The 24426-nt window shown below is 40.9% G+C and overlaps 1 protein-coding gene across 3 annotated transcripts in view; it reads left to right on the top strand.

Annotated features, from left to right (window-relative positions):
* The window catches only part of dyrk4 (dual-specificity tyrosine-(Y)-phosphorylation regulated kinase 4), a 91341-nt gene that overhangs the window by 8721 nt on the left and 58194 nt on the right, over positions 1–24426 (top strand). For all 3 annotated transcript variants that reach the window (XM_068005353.1, XM_068005355.1, XM_068005354.1), the window contains exons 3-7: positions 7092–7166; positions 8637–8783; positions 11673–11820; positions 13715–13878; positions 18803–18939. In XM_068005353.1, the coding sequence (XP_067861454.1) occupies positions 7092–7166; positions 8637–8783; positions 11673–11820; positions 13715–13878; positions 18803–18939 (671 nt within the window). The remainder of the gene's footprint in view (positions 1–7091; positions 7167–8636; positions 8784–11672; positions 11821–13714; positions 13879–18802; positions 18940–24426) is intronic.

The raw sequence follows: 24426 nt of genomic DNA on the forward strand, positions 1-24426 counted from the left end.
AGGTATTTGACAAGGTCCCACATGGCAGACTGGTCAGAAAGGTAAAAGCCCATGGGATACAGGGAAATGTGGCGAATTGGATCCAAAATTGGCTCAGGAACAGGAAACAAAGGGTAAAAGTCGATGGATGTCTTTGCGAATAGAATTCCGTTTCCAGTGGTGTGCCACAAGGCTCAGTGTTGGGTCCCTTGCTGTTTGTGGTATATACTAAGGATTTGGACTTGAATGTAGGGGGCATGATTGGCAAATTTGCAGACGACACAAAAATTGACCGTGTAGTTGATAGTGAAGAGGATAGCTGCAGACTCCAAGAAGTTATCAATGAGTTGGTGGAGTGGGCAGAAAAGTGCCAAATGCAGTTCAACCCGGAGAAGTGTGAGGTAATGCACTTGGGGAGGGCAAATAGTAAAAGGGAATATGCAGTAAATAGGAATATATTGAGAGGGGTAGAGGAAGTGAGAGACCTTGGAGTGCATGTGCACAGGTCCCTTAAGGTGGCAGTACAGGTAGATAAGGTTGTGAAGAAGGCATACGGAATGCTCTCCGTTATTAGCTGAGGTATAGAACAGAAAAGCGAGGATGTAATGATGGAACTGTATAAAACGCTGGTAAGGCCACAGCTGGAGTATTGTGCGCAGTTCTGGTCACCACATCACAGGAAGGACGTAATTGCTCTGGAGAGAGCGCAGAGAAGATTTACAAGAATGTTGCCAGGGCTTGAAAATTGCAGCTACGAGGAGAGGTGGGATAAGCTGGGATTGTTTTCCTTGGAGCAGAGGAGGCTGAGGGGAGACTTGATTGAGGTGTACAAAATTATGAGGGGCCCAGATAGAATAGACAGGAAGTACCTATTTCCCCTAGTGGAGAGTTCAAGAACTAGAGGACATGGATTTAAGCTGATTGGCGGAAGGATTAGAGGGGACATGAGGAAAAACATTTTTACCCAGAGGGTGGTGGGTGTATGGAATTCGCTGCCCGAATTGGTGGTAGAGGCAGGGACTCTTTTTAAAAAGTACCTGGACCTTCACCTAAAGTACTGTAAGCTGCAGGGCTACGGACTGGGTGCTGGAAGGTGGGATTAGAATGGTCACCTGGTTGTTCTTCGAGCCAGCGCGGACATGATGGGCTGAATGGCCCCTTCTGTGCGGTACCTTTTCTATGGTTCTATAGGATAGAGATCATGGGGTCAGGTGGTTATAGAGCCAGGAGTTGCAAAATCGGGGATCACTTTGTGGACGATGTGAAGCCAGACAGGGAGACTCAAGTCCTGGCCACTGCTAAGGAGGATAGGAAACGGAGAGGGGTGTAGGTGCAAGAGAGCCCAACACTAATATGGCAGATGGAAATGGGTCAGCTGCATAGGCCCAGGTTCTAGGCATGAAGCCTGCCCAGTACTACTGAGAAAAGGAAATAGGCTGGTGCAGAGCTGGTTGGCCATAGCCCATGGCATGAAATCAGAATCAGGTGGCCAGAACTAGGTGGGGTGGGTGATGGGGACTCCTAGTTGCCCCTAAAATTGGGTTTAAAAAAAACACTGTTGAAGTGTAGTCACTATTGTAATGTAGAAAAATGTGGCATCTGATTTACACACAGCAAGGTCTTACAAACAGTACTAAGATAATGTCCAGATCATCTGTTTTCAGTGATGCTGGGTGAGGATTAAATATTGGTCAGAATTCGCTGTTGATCTTCGAGTGCCGTAGGATCTTTTTCATCCACCTGAGAGGACAGACGGGGCATCGGTTTAATATCTCATCTGAAAGAAGGCACCTCTGACAGTGCAGCAGTCCCTCAGTACTGCCGTTGGGTGTCAGCCTGGATTATATGCTCAAGTCTCTGGAGTGGGACATGAAGCCACAACCTTCTGACCCAGAGGTGAGAGTGCTGCCACTGAGCCAAGGCTGACACCTAGTCATGGTTTCTTGTTGTAAGCATTTGTGTTTTCTTATTATTGAATAGTAAAAGCCGGTTTACAACATGTCACTGAAAAATATTAGTAAAGGATAAAGTGGCACAACCAGTTTTTGTTTTTTTATTTGTAATTGGTGGTGGTGGGGGAAATCATTCCTCCCTATTGTGATTTACAATACCATTGTGGTGCCAAAGAGAATGAGTTTATTCAAGAATGAGGAAACCTAATCTTGTTCTGATCTCACTACAATACTGAATCAAGATAAAATATTTTGAACGTAATCCTGTTTGTCCAAGATTTATAGCTGAGCAAAATGCAGTTTATTGGAGATTTTACAAAATCACACTGCTGGCAGGGAGCCAGGCCCTCAGGAGCACATATTAGGAATCCGGACACATGCTCATAAAATTGTCCCTTATGTTTTCATTATTTAATTTGTCACTTACTGACTAAGTTGTACTAACTTTAGATAAATATGCAACTGGATTTTGAGTCTGAAGATAGGAATGTGAGACTTTAGCCTCGAAATTACTGCTGTTAATATTAGCAAATGAATGCTACATATTCATACCTGCTAACAGATGTTAACGTGTTTATTATGTTAAACAAGTTAACACTTCTGTTAAAATAGTAGAGGAAATTCATACACAGTGCACTGGGCATTAATATGCTAATATCACTAACACTAATTTTCTATGCTCATTTGTGTTGTGAATGTGAGAGACGGAACCTGATAGGTTTGGTCTAACGCTAACAAAAACAGATACCAATAATCATGTTAGGTCTAACTAAAAGTTTTTACATGAGGAACCTTTTTTGTGTTTTGTGGCATGTTTATTGACACTGCCATTGTAGCATTTAAATTAGGTAACATTCTTCTCACACTGTTGCAGACATTTCAGATTCTGGTGCCAGAGAGGAATATTTGGCCTTGGCTATTCTCTCCTGCATTCATTTTATCTAGCTGTCTATCTCCATCCATCTATATTACTTTTATCACCTTTAATCGATCTTGCTTATAGTCCATGTCCATAGGAAGTGGCCATCAGACATCAAATGCATCAGTAAGGCAAAAAATCATAATTGATTGAAATAACCACTGTCAAGTTAATGATGCTGATTGGTTCCGATAACTTTGTATTTAATGCAGGGGTTATCAAAAAACAGTCCCACTCACCAGACAGGTAGGCAAAACAACCAATTAGCAATGAACAAGCACCACAAAACCACCCAGTCAACTTTCCATTTTTTTTCATTTCTCACACTAACCACATTTCGGCCTTTCTTAATGACATTCCCAATTGGTGCTGAATTAGGGGCAGTTTGTGCTATAGGCCCAAGCCCACTAGGAACTTTATGGCGCTTGTCCAAATTCATTCCACATTACTCTGGGCTGGTTTTGAACTCCAGTCAGAGAGATGAAAGGCCACTGTCTAACCCACTGTGTTACCCAGTTCCCAGAATGCTGCAGGTTTAATTAGATCAATCAGAAAAACAATGAAATACTTTAAGTAAACAATAAATGCTTATAGTTGTTTTCACATCATCATACTGAAAGGCATTGCCATGTATCACCAGTGGCTCATCATCTATAGATGTAAGGACTTGCACAACACCAGGTTATAGTCCAACAGTTTTATTTTAAATCACAAGCTTTTGGAGCTTTCCTCCTTTTCACCTGACGAAGGAGGAAAGCTTGTGATTTAAAATAAAACTGTTGGACTATAACCTGGTGTTGTGCAAGTCCTTACATTTGTCCACCCCAGTCCATCACCGGCATCTCCACATCATCATCTATAGAACTTCATTCAACCATCTGTAGATGATGCAAGTTATTTAAGGTGTGCTCTATATTGATGCTCCCCATTGGAACATACAGAAGATGAAACACACCCTGCAACCAAACCAGGAAAATGGATGAACTATGGTGACATTGATATTTTTGAATTTAGTTGGTTTAATTAGCCTTAGTTTTCTTTTGGTGGCTAATTATTGGCTTTCACCCTTGAAATTTCAGGGCAGGCAAAGTTTCAGGAATAGACAACTTTGAAGCCTGCACTGAAAACTTACCATATTGTCATGATGTAACTGAAAGCTGCTGGGTAAATTTGTTCTGTTATTTATTTACCAAAGTGCAAATGTTACGTTTTTTGTTCCGGTTTTAATTACTTTCTATAGTGCTTTTTAAAACTGTTTCTTCTCTAAATATGTTTGTTTCTTCCTGTACTCCTATTTACAATTTTAAAAGATCACTATGAGCCAGATTAGACATCCCACTGGGCTTATTTAGTGTGCCTCTGATTTAGTTATAGGTATCCCATTACCCGCTTGCTGTTGGCAATAATTTCACTGATTACTTTAGCAACTTAAAATCCTTTCTTAACAAAAATATTTCTTTGGAAAGCACGTGTAGACCTGTGTAACACTTTTAATAATACAAAAAACAATCAAATGATTATTCCTAAGATCTGCTACTTTTGTGCGGTGTTAAAGTTGTGAGTTACATAGTTACATACGCAGGAACAGGCCATTCGGCCCAACTGGTCAATACCGGTGTTTATGTTCCACATGAGCTTCCTCCCACCCTATTTCATCTCACCCTATCAATATTGCATTCTATTCCTTCCGCCCTTGTGTTTATCTGGCTTCTCCTTAAATGCCTCTGTAGTAATCACCTGAACTGCTCCTTAATATGGTGAGGTAATTGTAGGTATTCAAGTATGTGCCTGTAGATATTCAAGTATGTTTCCTGTCTACACACAAGTCAATGAACTCCAAATATTTGTCGTATCCTTGTTCAACAGGTTATTTTTGACACAACATTGAAAGAAATTCTTTGACTTCTTTGAAGAAAGTGAATAAAATGCCAGACCTCCTTGCCGACTCTCTAGTTCTTAGAATCATAGAATGATACAGCACCGAAGGAGGCCATTCGGCCGATTGTGCCTGTGCCGACTCTTTGAAAGAGCAATCCAATTATTCCCACTCTCCTGTTCTTTCCCCATAGCCCTGTAATTTTTTTCCCTTCAAGTATTTATCCAATTACCTTTTGGAAAATTACCATTGAATCTGCTTCCACCATTCTTTCAGGCAGATCATAACAACTCGCTGTGTAAATTTTTTTCCTCATGTCGCCTCTTGTTCTTTTGCCAATTGCTTTAAATCTGTGTCCTCTAGTTACTGACCCTTCTGCCACTGGAAACAGCTTTCCCCCTTGAATTTATTGGATTTAATATATTTTTAAAAATGATAATGGTGAAAATAACGGCACTTATGAGACAAATCTCCAGGACCCGATGGGATCGGTGGACTTACTGTCTCGTTAATGGTGATTCTCTACATGCTGCCATTTTTTTTTTACAGAGGCCTACCTATTGCTGGGCAGCCAAAGTACCTGTCTGTTTCAGGTAGTTGGCCCTGTCCATAGGACCCTGATTGCCATTTTAGGGCAGATCTGGTCGGGTGTACACTGGGCACTCTTCAACCAGTTTTACTAGCAATGCTGCTGGAGGCCCTGGGAAGGTAGGTTTCAAATTATTTTTGTGGTTCCAGGAAGATAGGAACAGGAGTAGGCTATTTAGCCCCTTGAGCCTGTTCTGCCATTCAGTGAGATCATGGCTGATCTGTGACTTAGCTCCATATACCCACTTTAGCCCCGTATCCCTTAATACCTTTGGTTAACAAAAATCTATCAATCTCAGATTTTAAAATTAACAACTGAGCTAGCATCAACTGCCGTTTGTGGAAGAGAGTTCCAAATTTTTACCTCCTTTGCGTGTAGAAGTGTTTCCTAACTTCACTCCAGAAAATCCTGGCTCTAATTTTTAGGCTATGTTCCCTAGTCCTAGATTCCCCATCCAGCAGAAATAGTTTCTTTTTATCTACCCTATTAGTTCTCCTTAACTTCAATCAAATCACCCCTTAATTTTCTAAATTCCAGGGAATACAACCCTAGTTTGTGAAATCTCCAAGGATTAAATTACGAGGAGCGTTCAGGTATCATTCTAGTAAATCTACGCTGCACTCCCTCCACAGCCAATATATCCTTCCTAAGGTACGGTGCCCAAAACTAAACGCATTCCAGGTGTGGTCTAACCAGGGCTTTGCATAGCTGTAACATGACTTCTACCCCTTGTATTCTAGTCCTCTAGATATAAAGGCCAGCATTCCATTAGCCTTTTTGATTATTTTCTGTACCTGTCCATGACATTTCAATGATCTATGTACATGGACCCCTAAGTCTCTTTGGACCTCCACTGTTTTGAACTTTTCACCATTTTTAGAAAGTGGAGCAGAAATGCCCCACAAAAATAATCTGGGCCGCTGGATCCACGTGCTCCCCCTCCCCACATGATAGTGACCTCCCCTCCAACTTACCTTGTTACTGGCTGATATTGCCCTGGCCTAAGACTGGCTAACCGCTTCGGAACGCCCAGTTCTATTTAACTGAGGCCCATGCCTCAAAATGCCCTTGGCCTCTTCGCTCCAAGAACAGGTGGGCATTCGGCGCGTTCTGCTGGTCGGCGACCAAAAGTTACAATCAACCCCCCTGACTTGTACTTCATTTCTGACCTGTATATTATGTTGCCCTATTTCTGGAGAATCTGCTAGTATTGAAATTAATACATGTTTACATTGATGCATGTAAAAGAGAGAAAAGGGTAGACAATCTTTAAGTATTAATTTTCTAACACATTGTCTTATGTCCTGCAAATAACCTAGATGTCCGGCTCATACCAGAATTTCCTTATCAGCACCCAATGGGGGCAATTTTGACATTAGGTAGTGGAGATAGTGTAAAATGGGCGCTTTCGGATCAGCCGCCCACAGAGATGTATGACGGACGGCTGATCAAATATCGCCCATTTTACACTGTTGTCCAAAGTCAAAATTATCCTCTATACAAATTAGAAATTACTGTTGGGTGATATCAGTTTATTAAAATTGCAGACAAAGAAATGTCATACAAAGGCTGTAAGTATCCATCCACTAATATCGCCAACGCTCCACTTCAGCCTTGTAGCTCCAATCTTCTGACCCAAGGTCCCTGCATGTGTGCCACCCTACAGAAAGACTGGGATCACAAAATTAGACCTAGTATAGCTATAAGCTCAACTAAATGGTTTAATACAATCTAAATTTTGTACATATTAACTGGCATTTTGTTTCTTTTTTTTAGGCAGCTCAGAATTGCTCACATCTCCTGGTTACTGCAGAAAATAATCACTTAGATGCCAGCAAAACATACCAGCAGGTACACACATTGTACACTATTTTAAAGAAGTCACAAGAGATTGCCATTAATCTTGAGATGGTATTGGTGTGTTAAAACTCTTAGCTATCATACTTCACAAATTATTCAGAACAGTTCCATAATTATAGATATCAAGAATTTATAATCCATTAAAATGTAAAAAGGTGAGAAGAGAGCCAATCATAAATAAGATTAAATTATTGAAGGACACTCATGGTGCAACTGTCAATACAACACCACAGTTATTTTTATGTCACAATTGACATAAATTATATGGTCAATTTTCTGAATGAGCGCTCCGGCACAGACCCTCAACTGTCCGGATCGGGAAATCCTGGGTGCACTCCCAGCCGTTTTCCAGATTATTTGCTGGGAAACAAATGCCCCAATCAAACAGTTATCAGAGATGATTACTTGGATTTTCAGCCCCCACCTGCCACTTTTTCAGCATCTCATGTTTGGAAGAGGCAGGAAACTTGCCTGAGGACATGTTCCGTTGTACCCTTGCCTCACTCCCATTTCCCGGGCTCAGGTCCGGTGGCGCAGAATGCACCCGTCCATGTGTAGGTGAGTGTATGTAGATCAGAGCCAAATGAGGGAAACCTATTCTCAATAGAATGCTGGACACAAGACACAAGGGTTAAATGTTAGGCCCAGAGGTCTAGTGTTTAGAGGCCAGTGAAGGAGGCAAAGAAATGTGCTGCCAGTGAGGGCCTGTACTATGGCTGTCAGAATGTTGCCATGCACAGGCCCTAGAAGACAAAGTAAATTTCTCAAAGTTTTTTTATTTTTCCGGTAGTATGGAGGCTGCCTATCTACACCGACTGGGGCATGCCTTAATCTTCCGTCCTGATTTTGGCACAACTCCCTGGCAGAGGCCCGAGAACCCACCTCCCACGTATAAATGATCCTAGGGTCGGAAATTTGTCCAGGGTGAGGGATGATCTCCATGGTGGCTGGACGTCTAGCCCCGCTGCAGACGCCCCCAATTGTAAAATCTGGGATGATATTTCTGGCATAGTGCAGGCATGTAAAATTTAGTTTCTTTGTCTAGCATACACGGTCTGTCGACTTAGTGCAGGGCTCCACCAGCTGGCTTGTCCCATGTTATACTGATCAAAACTTCACTCAAAAATGGCAATGTTCACACTAGGAAGTGTCACATCATTTTAAATATACTTGTTTCATTGAAGCTGGTGCCTTTGATGACAAAGACAGTTGATGGTATTATTAATTAACTAGATAATGTATTGTAATATAAAATGAATCAGGTAGACAATTTATGTAATCTCTGCTTTAGTTAATTTCTTCCTGAAATCCCCCACATAGTTTAAAGTAAAACAGTTGCCAACTCAAAATTCTTCACATTGTTGGCTGGTAGAATAGTCTGTAATTTCATCCGTGCCTTTGATAAGTTTGATTAAGTGGACTGACTATATGAAGACACAGGTTTCATATATCTTTTATTAGAGATATACCTCCATTGTTGGTCCCCTTCCCCAGTTGAAAGCTGCTGTCAAGCACTCTATAGTCACCAGTGTGAGACTACACCAACATGACAGTATCTTCCCTCAAATACCCAACAAAGCTTCGTCGAATGGGCATACGCTGCTGCAGGTAATGGAAAACCTACTCAAATTCAGTTGTGAAGTGTGTTGTGATAGAATGATATTTATAAAACCTATAGCCTAAAAGTTTTCATTTTAAATACATTTAAAACAAAGTATCAGTTTTGCCAGTAAATATAATTACTGAAATAACAAGGTGTGTTAATGTCATTGTTCAAGCTGTGTTTTTATGTTTAAGTATTGTAGAAAGTTCATAATCGGGCTGATAATGTGGTCCCGTTGCAGTTCCGGTGGGACTGGCGCTCTCAGTGCGTGCGTGTCTGCAATGCTGATAGCTGGCCTTTCACTATAAAGTGAAGTCAACTAATTAACGTCATTTAGTGGCACTTCTGACGCACAGCCCATAATCTACTGGGAGCATGTCGGGTTCAAGGGGAGGGCTAGCTGGCACAGCAGCTCATAAAGGGCTTTTGACCTCACCCTTAAATCTATTCTGCTACTGAGAGTGAAGAACTGTACCTTTTCAAAGTTGCAGTTTTGGAGGAGACCCTCCAAAGAAGGATGTTCCTATTTGCAGGATAAGGTCATCCTCCCATTAAAAGCAGTACCCGAACAGCCTGGACAGAGATTGCAGGAAGGGTGAATGCGCTTGAAGTGTACCCCAATCATGGGAGCGGATAAGGAAAGAATTTGCTGGTCTCTGAAAGATTGCAAAGGTAAGTGTGCTTGCACTTCGCTGCTTTTACAATCTTGCCTTAACTCTAAGCTTGGTGCAGCATCACCAAGGAAAACGTGCGCAACACACTGGCAACTGTTCACCTACTTTCCAAATGCACAGGCATCCCTATGTTTTCACAGGGCATTCTATTGCTACCATGCTAATGCACATGTACTGTCCCTTTACATCTTGCAAGCTATGAACATCAAGCACACTGGCACCACAATTTAGCTAGAAGCTGTATGTTCATGGACTCACAGAGATGGTTGGTGGGCTAAGCACTTGCAATATGCTGATCGTCTCTTATTTTCCTCATTCCATCATATGTTTGTCCTATATCTACTGGCAGAAGGCCATACATAACAGGCAGCAGTGCACATAGACCAGGGGAACACATCTGAAATCTTTGACTGCTTATGAGGTGAAGGCACTTCAGATTCCTAGCATGAAGACTAGAAAGGGACTGTTGGAGGGGGAGGTCCAAACCCTCCATCTAAGCTCATGATTAGTACTATCCTTTGTTTTTTTTTATCTCCCTATTGAATCACTCATTTATTCCCCCACATACAAGAATATAATGCAGCACAATGTAAGCTCCTCCTCCTCAAGGGATGTACAGCTGCCAGCAATCTAAAATATGTTACTCTTTAATTCTCTGTTAGAAGTTTCCAAACTGGGGAGCAGGGGTGGGGGAAGGGGGTGCGACTAGGTCATGAGAGGGGCATGAGGACACCTGGGTTGTGTCCCTCAAATCCTGAGATGATTGGTGGTATTGGGTGGCTATATGCTGCACAACTTTGCTGTGCAATGAGGACAACACATAGAGCCACTATTTGATGAGGACCTTCAGCGTAATGAGGGAAAGGACACAGATGACATAGAGGATGGTGAGGAAGCAGGAGAGCTCCAACACCTACTTGCAGCCAGAGATCTTTGACAGCAGCTCATTGAAGAGTGCTTCAGCTGAACATTTCCTGTTTCCCTTCATTAACAGTCAGATCCAACATCTCTCCCAGGCCTTATACTCTCCAATAAACTGCACCTGCCCAAAGACCAGCATTGATAGTCATGTCAACTAACATTGCAAGGTCACCTACAAGCTACTACAGGAGCATTGTCTGCACACAAAGATTTCAAAAAGGATTATCATTTTGCTGGCTTACACAAATGTCTACACACTAATTATCACCCTGGTGTGAACCCTAGTGTGGCAGCACAAGTGTGCGTGTGCGCTCCTCCATTGGTGTCAGCGTTTGCAGTATAGTGGCACCTCCTCCTGCTGTTGAAGTCTCCTTGCAGGAGAAGCACACATATAATGGAAAGAGTTTAGTGTGCGCTCCGTTGAAGGGTTTTGAAGACAGTGTGCATGATGAGAAGTAGCAGCAAGTGTGGTCAAGAGGGAGAAATAGTTGTGAGGGCAGTAACAAGTTTAGAGAGTGAGTGCCAGCAGAATGGAGGTGCAGTGAAGTGTTTCATGCTGACTTGAGAGGCAAGGAAAGTGGGGAAGGGAAGGATTGATAGTGCTGGGGCTAAAGTAGGATGGTGCAGGATTATATAGAAAATAAGAGATGTGATGGGCACTCTTACCTTGGCAGTCTAGGTGACATAATTACATTTTTTTCCTGCAGTGCAGCCAGGTCTTTGAAACAATTGACACTCTACCACCTCTCTCCATTGCAACTGGGTAATATGATCAGACACCCATCAGATGGAAAGAGGACCTCCTCCCTGTTACTCACTTGCTGTATAAGCTCCTCCAATGCTGTATCGGAGAATCAGATAGGCCCTGAATGACATCATGTTGTCTGCTACTTCAATAACTCTCTCCACTGAAGAGTGCACCTCCCCTTTAAGAGGCTGCAGGCTGCCTTTTCAGCAGTGGCTGCCCTGCTGGATTTCCAGCCCTTCCAATTAGCAAGCTGCTGAGAAGGATTGTGATTAATGGTGGCAGCTCATCTTTTTAATATAAATGAGGCCCGACCATTGATTGATTGGACCTCCCGCCGACTGCATTAGTAAGGCAGGGCATACGCCCACGCCCACTGCCCACCAGATATATGGTAGAAACGAAAATTACCCCCATATACATTAAGAATTCGCTTCTTACGCTGTGAAACAGGCTAATGCCGAACACGGCGTATCCATTGCCAACACTGAAAAAGTAGCAATCAACAAGAATATTAAGACCATGGAGCAAAGTAACTTCTTTTTTATTGCCAGGATGAGAGCTCTTCTGGCATTAATCCGCAGCAGATATTCCAATTTTGCTCAAAGGAGAATCAGCCAGAGGCCAGTAGTAAAGTGCATACAAAGAGATCTGACAAGGGGATAACTTTTGAAGGTTTCAAGCTGCCGGTGACACCTGAAGGTATAATATTGACCAGCAAGGTCTTGGTATCACAGCATTTGTTTTGTTTTTTGTGGGGAAAGTGGAAAGAGATGAGGGGAGTCTACTGTGTTTTACATATGTGTGCTTATTAAGTGTTTGCTCTGTTTTATAGTGGAACTTAGTTCACATTTTGAGCAAATTTTCACACACACAAACTGAATCAGAACAGCCATAATTACAAGTTTAGGATAAATCATGTTTGCTTTCAAAATGACTCTGGCATCACACCAGCAATAATAAGCAGGCGACGAGTGTGATCCACCTGCTGCCCGCCCATTATCTGCCTGACGTTAAAATCAGCCCTCTTATATTTGGCTGTCTTTAAAAGTTTGAATTAGATCATGGCTGATCTGTACCTCAACTCCATTTACCCACCTCTGATCCATATTCTTTGTTCTTTCTGTCATGTATCAATATTAAGCTTTGGCTATATTGTGGAGCTTTATTTATATTCAAAAAATAACTTTGCTATTTTTAAAAAAAAATTTCATCTTTCCTTTTTTAATCTTTAAGAACCGGAGTTCCAAAGTGGTATTTTTAATGTAACATTTAATTTTGCAATCAGACGATGGGGCCATTCATTTCTCTGCACGAGGTTATAGTAAGGTAGCTGCACGTTTGCTGACAATTTCAACGGGTACTTACTCTGGTTTCATAACAATAAAATAATGTTATTTGGTAATTTTTCCAATTCCCTTTTGAAAGTTTATTACTGAATCTTTAGTTTATATTGCCTCTCCTCATTCTTCCTACCAAAATGAATCACTTCACACTTCTCTGCGTTAAATTTCATCTGCCATGTGTCTGCCCATTTCACCAATCTGTCTGTCCTCCTCAAGTCTGCTTATAATCCTCCTCACTATTTACTACATTTGAGTTTCGTGTCACATACAGACTTTGAAATTATGCCCTGTATACCCAAGTCCAGGTCATTAATAATATATCAAAAAGAGCAGTGGTCCCAATACTGACCTCTGGGGGACACCACTGCACACTTCCTTCCAGTCTAAAAAACAACCATTCACCTCTACTCTCTGCTTTCTGTCCCTTAGCCAATTTCGTATCCACGCTGCCACTGCCCCTTTAATCCCTTGGGCTTCAATTTTGCTAACAAATTAATTGAGGTACTTTATCAAATGCCTTTTGAAAGTCCATAGACACAACATCAACTGAACTATCCTCATCAACCTTCAGTAAAGAACTCAATCAAGTTAGTCAAACATGATTTGCCTTTAACAAATCCATACTGGCTTTCATTTATTAACCCATATTTTTCCAAGTGCCAATTAATTTTGTCCCGGATTATTGTCTCTAAAAGTTCCCCCACCACCAATATCTGGCCTATAGTTGCCGGGTTTATCCTTCCTCTTTTTGAACAGGGGTGTAATATTTGCAATCCTGCAATCCTCTGGCGCCATTCCTGTATTTAAGGAGGATTGAATTTCCACACTTCTCTCAGCAACCTAGGATGCATCCCATCCGGACCGGGTAACTTTTCTACTTTGAGCACTGCCTATCTTTTAAGTACCTCCACTTTATCAATTTCTTCCTATCCAATTTTTCTTCTACCTCCTCCTTTACTGTGACATTGGTAGCTTCCTCTTCTTTAGTGAAGATAGATGCAAAGTACTCATTTAGTACCTCAGCCATGCACTTTACCTTCACAAGATCATCTCCTTTTTGGTCCCTAATTGTCCCCACCCTTCCTTTGACTACCCGTTTTCTAAGTTTTACAGTGATTGTCATCTTGCACCCATTTACAGTGTTGCTGTTAAACATTATAACTATAGTGAGAAATGTGCTTATTTGAAATTCAGTTGGAGAAAAGTTGCACGCAAAACTTATTGAAACCATGTTTGCTTCATTTTAATAGAAGCACTGATACGTTTTAAAAGTAGACTGACAAATTATGAACATGAGGAAATCCTAAATAATGAAGAACTTTGGTTTCTTGGATTGAATGCCCAAAAGATAGAAGGTTGTTCTGAAAACCAGCATAACAGTGGCTATGATGATGAATATGGCTCTTACATTAAGGTAATAATATATTTATATATGGATGCATGTAACTTTCACTTTTTTTTAGTTTTTCTTGCTGTAAAAAGTTAAATGATTGAGATTGTAGGTTCTATTTGGATATAAGCATCCTTCACACGTTGCAGAAATAAACTCATGAACAGGGAAAATCATGGGACACATTGACCTGGATTTTCTGCGTTGCCATTTTATTGGTGGAAGTGTAGTGGATGTGCACGTCCATCTGCCCCACATCTACGCTGCTTAGGGGTATGGGTGCCACGGAAACTTTGGGAGAAAATCTTTTTATTTCTAAGTGAATGTGTTCTTTATGAGAGCTCTTCTAATGTTTCTGGGTCCTACCACAGGCTGACCATCTGGTTCATCTTCATGTTCTTGCTGAATATGATTTTTGTCCTCATCCTGCTCCCTTATCCCAGATGGTTCACTATCCTCTGCAGCTGGTGTATAATTGTGTATAGGGCAGCAGATGATTACTATATGGGGCATGCATGCTGGTGAATACCATAGAGCTCCATAAGTCCTGTCCAAGCAGCGGAATCCAATTGTTTGCTCTATTGTTACTCTTGTGGCTGAATGGACCTTATTGCGTATCTCCTCAGCCTCACTGTGAGGAATCCTGACTAGGGTTAGGAACCAGCTTTGAAAAGAGTATCCTTTGTCTCCCAGAAGCCATCGGATACTTGCCTCTGGCCGTTGAAAATTACTGGTAGAGATGACTGTCTCATGATGAATGCATTGTGACAGCTGCTTGGGTAATGCAAGTTGACATGCAGGATCTTATGGTAGTGGTCACATACCAGCATTTAAGGAGTTATGGCTGTTACTGTTAATATGAGATGGTCCTGTTAATATACGCCATGTCATCAACAAATGGTGCTCACGTGGGTTCATTCCGCAACCTCTTGAACCGTGAGAAACCCTGCCACCCTGAAAATTCCTAATGTGTTTTCCCACTGAGCTGCTGGTCCTTGAAAAACAAAACAATCAGGGCAATCCTAGTAAAAATGGCATCAATTTACTGCCTGATGCAACAGTGCACAGCAGACTGAGATGTTACAAACATCCCCTGCACTTGACTAGAATGTTTGTCGCTAAACACTGTTACACTACACAATGGAGAGTGACCTCACTGTGAAGATGAGATTTTGTCTTCATAAGGAGGACTATAAAGTGGTCACTCCTACTAGTGCTGTCATGGATTGTGGCGGGTAGGTTGGTAAAAATAAAGTCAAATAGATTACTCCCTTGCATTAGGTGGTGAAGGAACCAACACAAGTCTATTGTGGCAAGCTATGTCCTTTAGGGCTTGGTCAATGGTGGTATTATTGAACTACTTGGTGGTGGACAAGAAGGTTAGTAGCTGGTCAGTTGTTAGATAACTGGTAAGTATGAGTTTGAGCCCTTGCTAGATGGACAGCTGAAAGGAGGAGCTCCTCGTGAGTAGCAAAGCAAACAGCACAACTCACTATAAAATGTATGAATGCATTGCCACACCAGAGGTTTCAGAGTTGGAGGTGCAGAGCTTTGGTTTCATCAACAACTTCTATGTAATACAATCATGGCAGGTATCAATTCATCGAATGTGAGCACTTATCCCAGCAGATGTCGGCCCAAGTTTCAGCATGTCCTCTTCAGTTATTCATGGACATCCAACTTCAAAGTGGTGGAAGGACCTGCATGGCACCTTCTGACATGCTCGTCACCTTGATGTCATAACCATCCAAGTCATGTGCCACATACTAAGTTTACTTTTGTCATCAATTGCTTAATACAGATCCTCATTTGAGGGGCTTTGTCACAGATGTGCTCACCATGAGACTGATTTCCCCTTCCAGGGTGCTCAGTAACAGATTGGTATAGGTCTGAACCCTCTCTTCCTGCAACTGTTTCCCTTCTCTTGCCATAAATCCACCTCACAACTTGGTCCTGGATCTCACACATGAGCCAGAGGAAGTCCTTCTGTTGCATGCTTAAGAATTCTGAACTACGAAGGAGAGCTGTTTATGTATTGTATGCCACAAGCTTAACCTGCATTGAGACTCTGCTATCATTGAATAAGAATGGGGAAAACAAAATAAAGCTCCCTTTGCCTCGTCTTAGTAAGGCCCCGGAGGACTGTGAAAAGAGGCAGAAGTTGGCATTCCATAGATATTAATATGAGTCAAGATTGGGACAGATGCTGCTTCAGTCTTCCAACCAGTACCTCTTTAGGTCCCCTCTTGAGCTGCAAAGATGAAAATACTGCATTTGGGTACATTCACTAGTTTGCCCAATGTTCAAGATGGTGAGTTGAATGTACTACATCCCCAAGTAATTCTGCCAGCAGCACAGTATCATCAATGAAAAACAACTCAGCAATTTTTCTAGAAATGCCTGGAACAGATCTCCAAGTTGGTCTCTTACAATGCTAGCCATCATATCATTGATGAAAATACCAAGTAGGACCTAGTCCTTTTTGGAGAGTGAGGTTCCAAAAGTTTCTCATTCCCCCTTACATGGATTTTGGAGCTGGAGTACACATCCCTGATAAAATCCAAGACTTAGTCATGTACTTGCACAGCTTCCAGCTTCATGAGGGCTGCAAGGTCGAAATCTTCACAAAAATCAATGATTGCCAAACTGAAGCTGACTCATCAGACCAAGGTGCTCAGTCACGGGAAGGATGATGCTGACATTCCTGTAATGAGGCTCAGAAAACCTTCTGATTATTCTGAACTTAATAGCATCTGGTTCATAAGTAGAAAAAGAGAAGTCACTAACTATTAGAATCCCCCAAACCTGCTGTGTTAATTAAGCAAGTATAAAAGTGAGAATGTAAAGTTGAAACCAAATAAGTTCAGCTTAACTATGTTGATAAATTCTTGGCAAGAAATCCACCAGTTGTGGACTAAAAGATTCAGTGTAAACATCCTGAAGCTATCTCAAGTTATGAAAAGTTTTGAAAAGATAAATAGTGAATAATTGTTTTCATTGGTTGATGAAATTAATATGGGAGCATTGACTCAGGATCATCGTCATCATCAGAACATGGAAGTTGTAGAGAATTTTTTTTGTGCAGAGAATTATTAGAACATGGAATGCTTTACCACAAGTGGCTGAGGTGGCAGATACTATATAACATAATTTGAAAGGAAATGTTATGAGTATGTGAAAAGAACAAATATAAAAGCATACCAAGAAAGGAAAAGGAAGTAGAATGAGAGTACACAGTTGATGAGTTAGCACTGACACAGGCACGATGGCCTTAATGGCATTCTTCTGTGTTGTAAATTCCATGTGCTTGAAATTCCTTGGGTTGTGGTGGTGCTTTTTGCACAGAGGGTCCAGAGTTTGGGGTAGGACTCCAATCCATTGGTTTTCTGTCCTTTTTAAAAAGCTCTGACTTCTTTGTGCTCAGCAACTCACCCAGTAGCATTTTCTCATCTAATACTATTATTTTGAAATCTCCAGTGACTCTATCTAGGCTGGTGAGCATAAGTGAGAGTGAAAGTGATAGTTGGGTGAGTGTCTGAAACCAGTGCCAGATTTAGATGGGCTGGTATCCAATCTTCAGCCGCTTCCTATGCTCTAGCTTTGCTTGTTGATTCTGAGGATACAAAAGATAAGCAAAGCTTATTAGAGGTCTGCTGTCACTGAATGATATCGTCATCTTATTTTGCAGCTTCAAGCAAACATTTTTTCCTGCCCTAATCTGTTTCCATAATCAGAGCTTAAAATATATGCTCGTGGACATCACGAACCAACTTCAACTTCTCTGTCTCTTACAACTTAAGGCTTAATCCCCAGTATTTCCATTGCCTTTTTCTCCTGGTGAGCTAATGGCTGGATGACTGGGGGTCCTTTGCCTGCCCTTCTCTAGCATTGTGTGCTAATGACTCCTGCAAGTGGAATGCGTAATAGTGAAATGGCAGCAGCAGTCTCTGATATTTATCTTAAGTAACTCTGTTTGCATTCAAAGTATACGGGAAAATTAAAAAGGAGCTGTAAGGAACTTGGATATGGGAGCTGAGCTTCAAAGGGCAAACATGCTTGGCAAGATGTGTAGGTGTGATGAGTGGAGAGATGGATTTATGTTAGAGACATACTGGTGCATGGTACAAAATGTGTTCTGTGAATCCCCATAATGCACACCAAGGGTAGGGAGTGATGACTTCCCTCAAAGTCTCACCATGCAGTCGTGGCATTTAGTCACTTACCTTACTGCCTGTGCTGGGTCATTAAACTTTTTCCTAAATTATAGGGCGTCTTTGGTGTTCTGAACGTGCCATTGACTGCCACTGCCACCTCCTTCCACATCACACCGACAGCTGTATTGGCAGATTTCTCGCTTCCAACCCTAAGAACAGCATCCCTTCCTTACCTTATTTCATCAAGCAGTACCTCTACATCGCTTTTCATAAAGTTGGCAACAGCCTCTCTTTTTTTATTCCTTTTGAATGTACCATTTGTGCTTTTTCTCTCTCTCTAGTCACCGGGTGCCTTTAAACCAATGCAAACATTTAAATCCTGCTTAGCAACTTAGACTCAGCCTTTTTCTGCTCCCCCACCCATGTTTTCTGCATGTAGCTAACCAATTGTTTGTGGGACTTGCACATCCTGGTCCCATCCAACAATATTCAAATTAGTTGAGTCTGGATTTCTAATGGGGTCAGTTTCTATCTCCATGAACGGATGGAAATCTGCCAAGCCACACTTCCGGGAGCAAAGCGAGGAGCTTGGAATTTCGGGGCCCAGAAATCAGCTGAACATGGTCAAAGAACACTAATTATGGATGAAGCTCCAAATTTGCCCACAGAGTAACAATCAAATTGGCTGTTTAAATCTTATTTCATTAAAGGGAAAATTAAATGCAAGATTCAGCTTTCAATGCAATTCATTTCTTTGCATCTGTCTATTTAAACACTCTTGCTTTTATGTTTAGGTGTTGCATGACCATATTGCATACCGGTATGAAATTCTTGAAGTGATAGGTAAAGGATCCTTTGGACAAGTAGTAAAATGTATGGACCATAAAGCAAATGAACTTGTGGCCATCAAGATGATAAGGAATAAAAAAAGGTGAGTTGTGTACCATATGTGTTTGATGCGGAGATATACCTTTCAACTTGCACTCCAATACAGATGCATGCTGGAAACTGGTGCACAGGCTTAGACTACAGCATCTCCCCATAACTGATCGAGTGATAAATTGAAGGAAAAATATTAAGTGCAATCACAGGTTTTTGAAAGACACTGAAGCCTTCAAGTAAAAACCTTAATGATGGTACACAAAAGGCAGTTTTATAATTAAGTTTACTCATTTTATTGTGAAATAGTTCTCTGTCCTTATGTTATAAACCCTAGAAATTTCAGTAATTGATTGCAGAATCATACCTTTTGGATTTTATAGTGAAGACAAGGAAACATTAAACTTAAAAGCTTTAACTGATTTGTATATTTCCTTCTTTATCAAACATCTCTGCCACAGTACTTAATGTTACTGAAGTGTTGTGCTTAAATAAGCATGTTAAAATTTAGGATTTCTCTCCAAACTTGAATAAAAATACAATCCTCCAGAATTTCCAGTTTATATTAATGATTTTGTTTTGCTGGTTGTTTTTGAGTACTGAAATAAATATAAAGAAAAGAAATACAGTTGGTACAACAATTTAGCTCATATTACAAAATATAAAGATTAAACAATGACAAATTACAAAGTGAAAAGTTTTATTTGTCACACGTTTAACATTCTGCATTTGCTAAATAAGTAGCTCCTTGCATAGAGTAACCTACGTTGTTTTTCCATGAGGAAAACTAGGAGTGTTTGCTTTATCTTATCTTTCCAATCTATAACCTTCCTTTTACCCCTTTGCCCTCTGCTCTCCCAGCATCTCTCCTTCCATTTGGTAAGGTTCCTCTTATTTCCCCCCACCCCCCCAATCTGGGTATTTGTGGAGCATATCCAAAGTGCACGTTGCCTCACGTGATTGGAACCAGTTTGTATTTCCGGGTTCAGGTCATTGGCATTGGCCTGATGTTCCCCAGAAAGGTGTCTGTGTCCAGAATTGGGGTGGAAATCCTGCTGTTGCTACAGGCTTGAGAAGCCTGCTATCACAGCAATAGCTGCCAGCAGCAGGGCCTGTATTTGCTGTCCAACTTAAAGGCTTCAAGGCCTAAAAATTTTCCTGCTGGTCTGTGTTTCTCCAAGATATTTGTCCAGTTTTACCCTGAAGAGATCTAAGCTACTTACCTTTATACCCTCCCTCGTTAAGCTATTCCACATGTGACCAAGCTCTAAATAAAGGAACGATTCCTTACATCCTGCCTGAATCTATCGGTTCACTGCTTATGCTTATGCCCCCTCATTCTGATATCCGTGCCAATGCAAATAGCCCTAAGTGTTCTTGCTGGTCCTGTTAAAAGAAAACGCTTTTAATTTTCTGTTGGCCTCCCAGTGGCACTCGGGCTCCACTTCGATCCTCTGATCTGAGTGGGGCTAGTGCAAAGCTACTCCTAACTTCTTCGAATCTCTGCAAATGAGTGTCCTTTTTTGCCAGTTGGGCAATCTGGAAGAAGGACCCTCTCACCTCATAATTACGTACATAATTGCCCCATGCTTGCTCCTGCTTCAGGCTCAAGCCCTCCATTTCCCCTTGCGGAATTTCCAGCAAATCCCTGGGCAACATAAAGGGGGAAGAGACCTGGGGCCTAAAATGTGATTTTTGCAGTGCCCTATTGTCAACCAAGGATGAGATCCAAGGGTTCAATATGGTGTGTGGTGTGCGTGCACTCAGTCCACGCCAGAAGTGTATTAGTTAGGTGCTCTGTAGTTTTCCAGGATGCCCTCCTGAAACAGGCGTTAGGTCCGTTGCAAATCAGGGGCCAAATGCTTGTTTCAGGTCCTTTTGAACATATAGGGTCGCAGTCGAGCGCAGCATGTGCCACGCATGCTGCGGTCAGTTTTCTCGGGCACACAGCAGCCAAACCAGCGGACCTTTAAAGCCTATATTCATGTCTGGTCAGTTTGCTATCTTGTGCCAATACAAATAGCCATGACTTTTTCCCTATGTCCCTGATCCTCAATCATATTTCCCCTCAGTATTTTCCTCTCCTACAAGATGAGTTCTTTGAAACCAACCCATATTTTTTTTTCTCCCTCATCATTTTCATAGCTCTTCTCTGTACATTTTCAAGCTCAGCCATATCCTTTCTGTAGTGTGGGATCTAAAGTAGCACTTAATATCCCAGGTGTACCTTGGCCAATGCTCTATATAACAGCAAGACACTTCATTTGATCTATATTACTTTCCTCATTTTCTGCAAACCAACATTCCATTAGCATTTTTGACAGTGGAGTAGCCAGACAATGGTTTGATGGATCTATCTAGTAAGATTCAGATCCCTTTCTTGATCCATCTTGGTCAGTATTTTCTCATTAATCCTGTAATACTACTACCTGTACTTTCATGTTTAATCCTTTTCCCTCTGATCTACTTTCTTGGTTTTCTTAAGTTATAAATTTGTATGGTTACTCAGGGAAATTGTGTCAATCCTCTGGCACAATTTTCCTTTCCATAGGAATTTCAGAAAATTATCTTTGGAGCTTACTATTTCTTCTTTGGCTTTCCTTAAGTTTGAATAGCTTCCTTAATAGCCTCTCTCTTTGAATAGTAACTTCCACTAACCATTCTGCCCTGACCTCTGGTGATTCTAGAATCCCACTAAACACCGCCACTGTGAAAACTGAGGCAAAGTACTCATTTAATGTATCTGCCATTTCCTCACTCTCCACTGCAAGCTTGCCTCTTTCATCTCTTAGCAACCATACCCCTACCCTGTCTATCCTCTTATTATTAATGTGCTTATAGAAAGCCTTTTTATTGCCTTTGTTTTGCCATGCTGCATCCCTCCTGAAAGTTTTATACCTAGGTATATTTAATTGCCAATCTTGACCTAATTGCAGCTATGTTGCAGTTACTGATACTATGTCATGATTTCCTATTTTAATCATTGACTAGCTCTCTAATTTTGTTTCTTAGACTGTGTGCGTATGTATGTATGTGTTTGAATTCCCTTGGAAAAATTACCCTTTTTAACTAGTTTATAGAAGCAGTAATTGTTATGGAATTTTAGGTATAAACAAAAGAAAGCACAAATGGTGTGATCATGCCACTCTCACTCTCACTCGTGCATACTCTCTGAAAAATTAAGCATTTGATAATAGCCTAAATCTGAAACTTTACCTGATAAGTTTTCGAAATCTATTTGTCAACTTGTTTTCAAATCATAGGAAAAAAACAAGGAAACTCACAAATCCTGTTACAGTGTGAGGAAAGACATAGATTCAAGTTTATACACTTGAGAGAAACATGCTGGGGAATCCTGTGCACTGCAAAATCCTGGGAATTACAGGCACAGGTGTAGTCAGTAAATCCCTTAGCTGACAGAGCTGATATTTTTCCCAGAGCTATAGCTCTAAGCCCAGGGTTTCGAGAGAGACTGAGGCCTCCCATGGAAACGCAGTGGTATTGCTGGGCTAGGAGCCTAATGGTGTAGATGCTGGGCTAAGATTAGCCCCCTGCTATTACCAGGTTGGGATCAGCCTGCTTGCTGCTGTTATTCGGCTTAGTCCTGCCAAATGGTGAGGATTGTGACATCATCAGTGTGTCTAGGCAACCCTCAGCAATAATCAATGATATCATTGAACACTGTTGATTGACAGGTATTTGCAGACACAATACAGTTAATGTAACACCTCAGCAATTTTCAGGCAGGGTAAACCAATGGTCTTCTAGCCTCCCCATCCAATTTACCACAAGATTACTGTTCTATTTTTGGGTCTTCTATACCCTCCTTTTTAATCTAGATTTTTAGGCTATTTTTTCAATCACTCTCTAGTTGGTCCCAACTCCCTAAGCCTTTGAGAGTATCTTCACTAGCCTTACTTTCTAGGTAAAATATTCAGTAACACACCTGGGACAACAAACAGAAAACCCTGGTCTGTCAATTATTTTTATGCTACTAGAATTATTCTTATGCCTCCGCTAGATCCCTCTCCAGTGCTTGATAAGCAACATAACATAACATTTGATCTTGTTCTACTTTTAAACATATTAAGCAAATTTAGTAAATAAAAAAACTGAAAAAGAATAATTTGCAATAATATAACATTTTTATGTAGAAATGATATCCTCTTCAAAGGGGAAAATAATAAAAGATCACAAATCTAAATGACCTTTTACCTCTAAACAACTGCTATATATATACAACTCCCCCTCCTTGTCTTCCTATGAGCTATGGGCACCAACTAAAATCCACCTGCGTCTCTTGAAGATCAGTTTGTTTGTTTGATTTTATATTCCGAGATTCTTATCAATTAGTTCCTTTTTATAGCTTGCGAGCTATCACTTATAAATTGATAACTGCCAGCCACATTAAAAAAATAACAGACCATCATATTCGTAACTGAACTGATCACCAAGTCTGTGAATATTTGAAAGTCATGTGTTAGTTTTTCTTTCAAGCCTTTTACCAGGGTGACTATAACAATGAACTTTGCAACATATGTAATGATATAGCTTTGAGGCTGTGCAGGTGACCTCTCAAACTGTCATTTTGAAGACACAGTTACCAGGCCAAAACAAGATAGAAATTCTTCATGATTGTCACAATTATCTTGATGTGTTTCCAAATCTATTAATCCTGATTCCAATTGCAGATGGGAACTTTTTGAGCCCCATAATAGTTTCTTGTTCCATCATCCTTGCTGCAAGTCTGTTTGAAATGTTTAGCCCCTTATTACTGACATTTTTCTTTTGTCTGAATGTCCTATTTCCTTTTAGCATCCTTAATTTGTAACTTCAAACCCTTGTTCTTGCATTTCACATCAGGCAGATTATGTCCTCTGATGTTGGGCTGGGATTAGCCATGATGGTATTGCTGGGCTGGCATCTGGATACTGGCGTGACTGGTCACACTGCTAGTGTTATAGGGCTGGAATCAGGCTGCTGGTGGTGTTGCACTCGGACCAGCATCAACACGCTGGTGGTTGTTTCAGAAGCTAAAATTGGCCTACTGCTGCTGCTAAGACATAGGGACATTTTTTTAGGTTTGATCATGTTATTTTGAAATATGTAATTTTTATGTTTGTTATGTTAGAAACTTTATTTTGAAGCATGTATATTTGACTTTGTAGGAAAAGAAAGATGGCAGTCCTTTATTGTAAATAACATTTTGAATGATTTGACTGGTTCAATTAATCTTTTTTTATTGGTAGATTTTCTTAGTTCTGATTTTTAAATTATTTGAGCCAATGAAAAAGCATTTCACAAGTCTGATGGTTGAACTGTAACATAAGAAATGTGATGTGACGAACACAAAACACACACTATCATACCATTTTAAATATATTTCTAATGGATCTCCCGATGCAGTGCTCATGGATGAAAATTAAAAAGGAATAATTGATTACATCTAAAATGTCTACCACTCATCTGATCAACTTAGATAAATAAATCTGTGCCTTTTAATCAGCCCAGTTAGAATAAAAAAAATTGTAGTTAGATG

This window comes from Heptranchias perlo, chromosome 24, assembly GCF_035084215.1.
Source record: "Heptranchias perlo isolate sHepPer1 chromosome 24, sHepPer1.hap1, whole genome shotgun sequence".
Lineage (NCBI taxonomy): Eukaryota > Metazoa > Chordata > Chondrichthyes > Hexanchiformes > Hexanchidae > Heptranchias > Heptranchias perlo.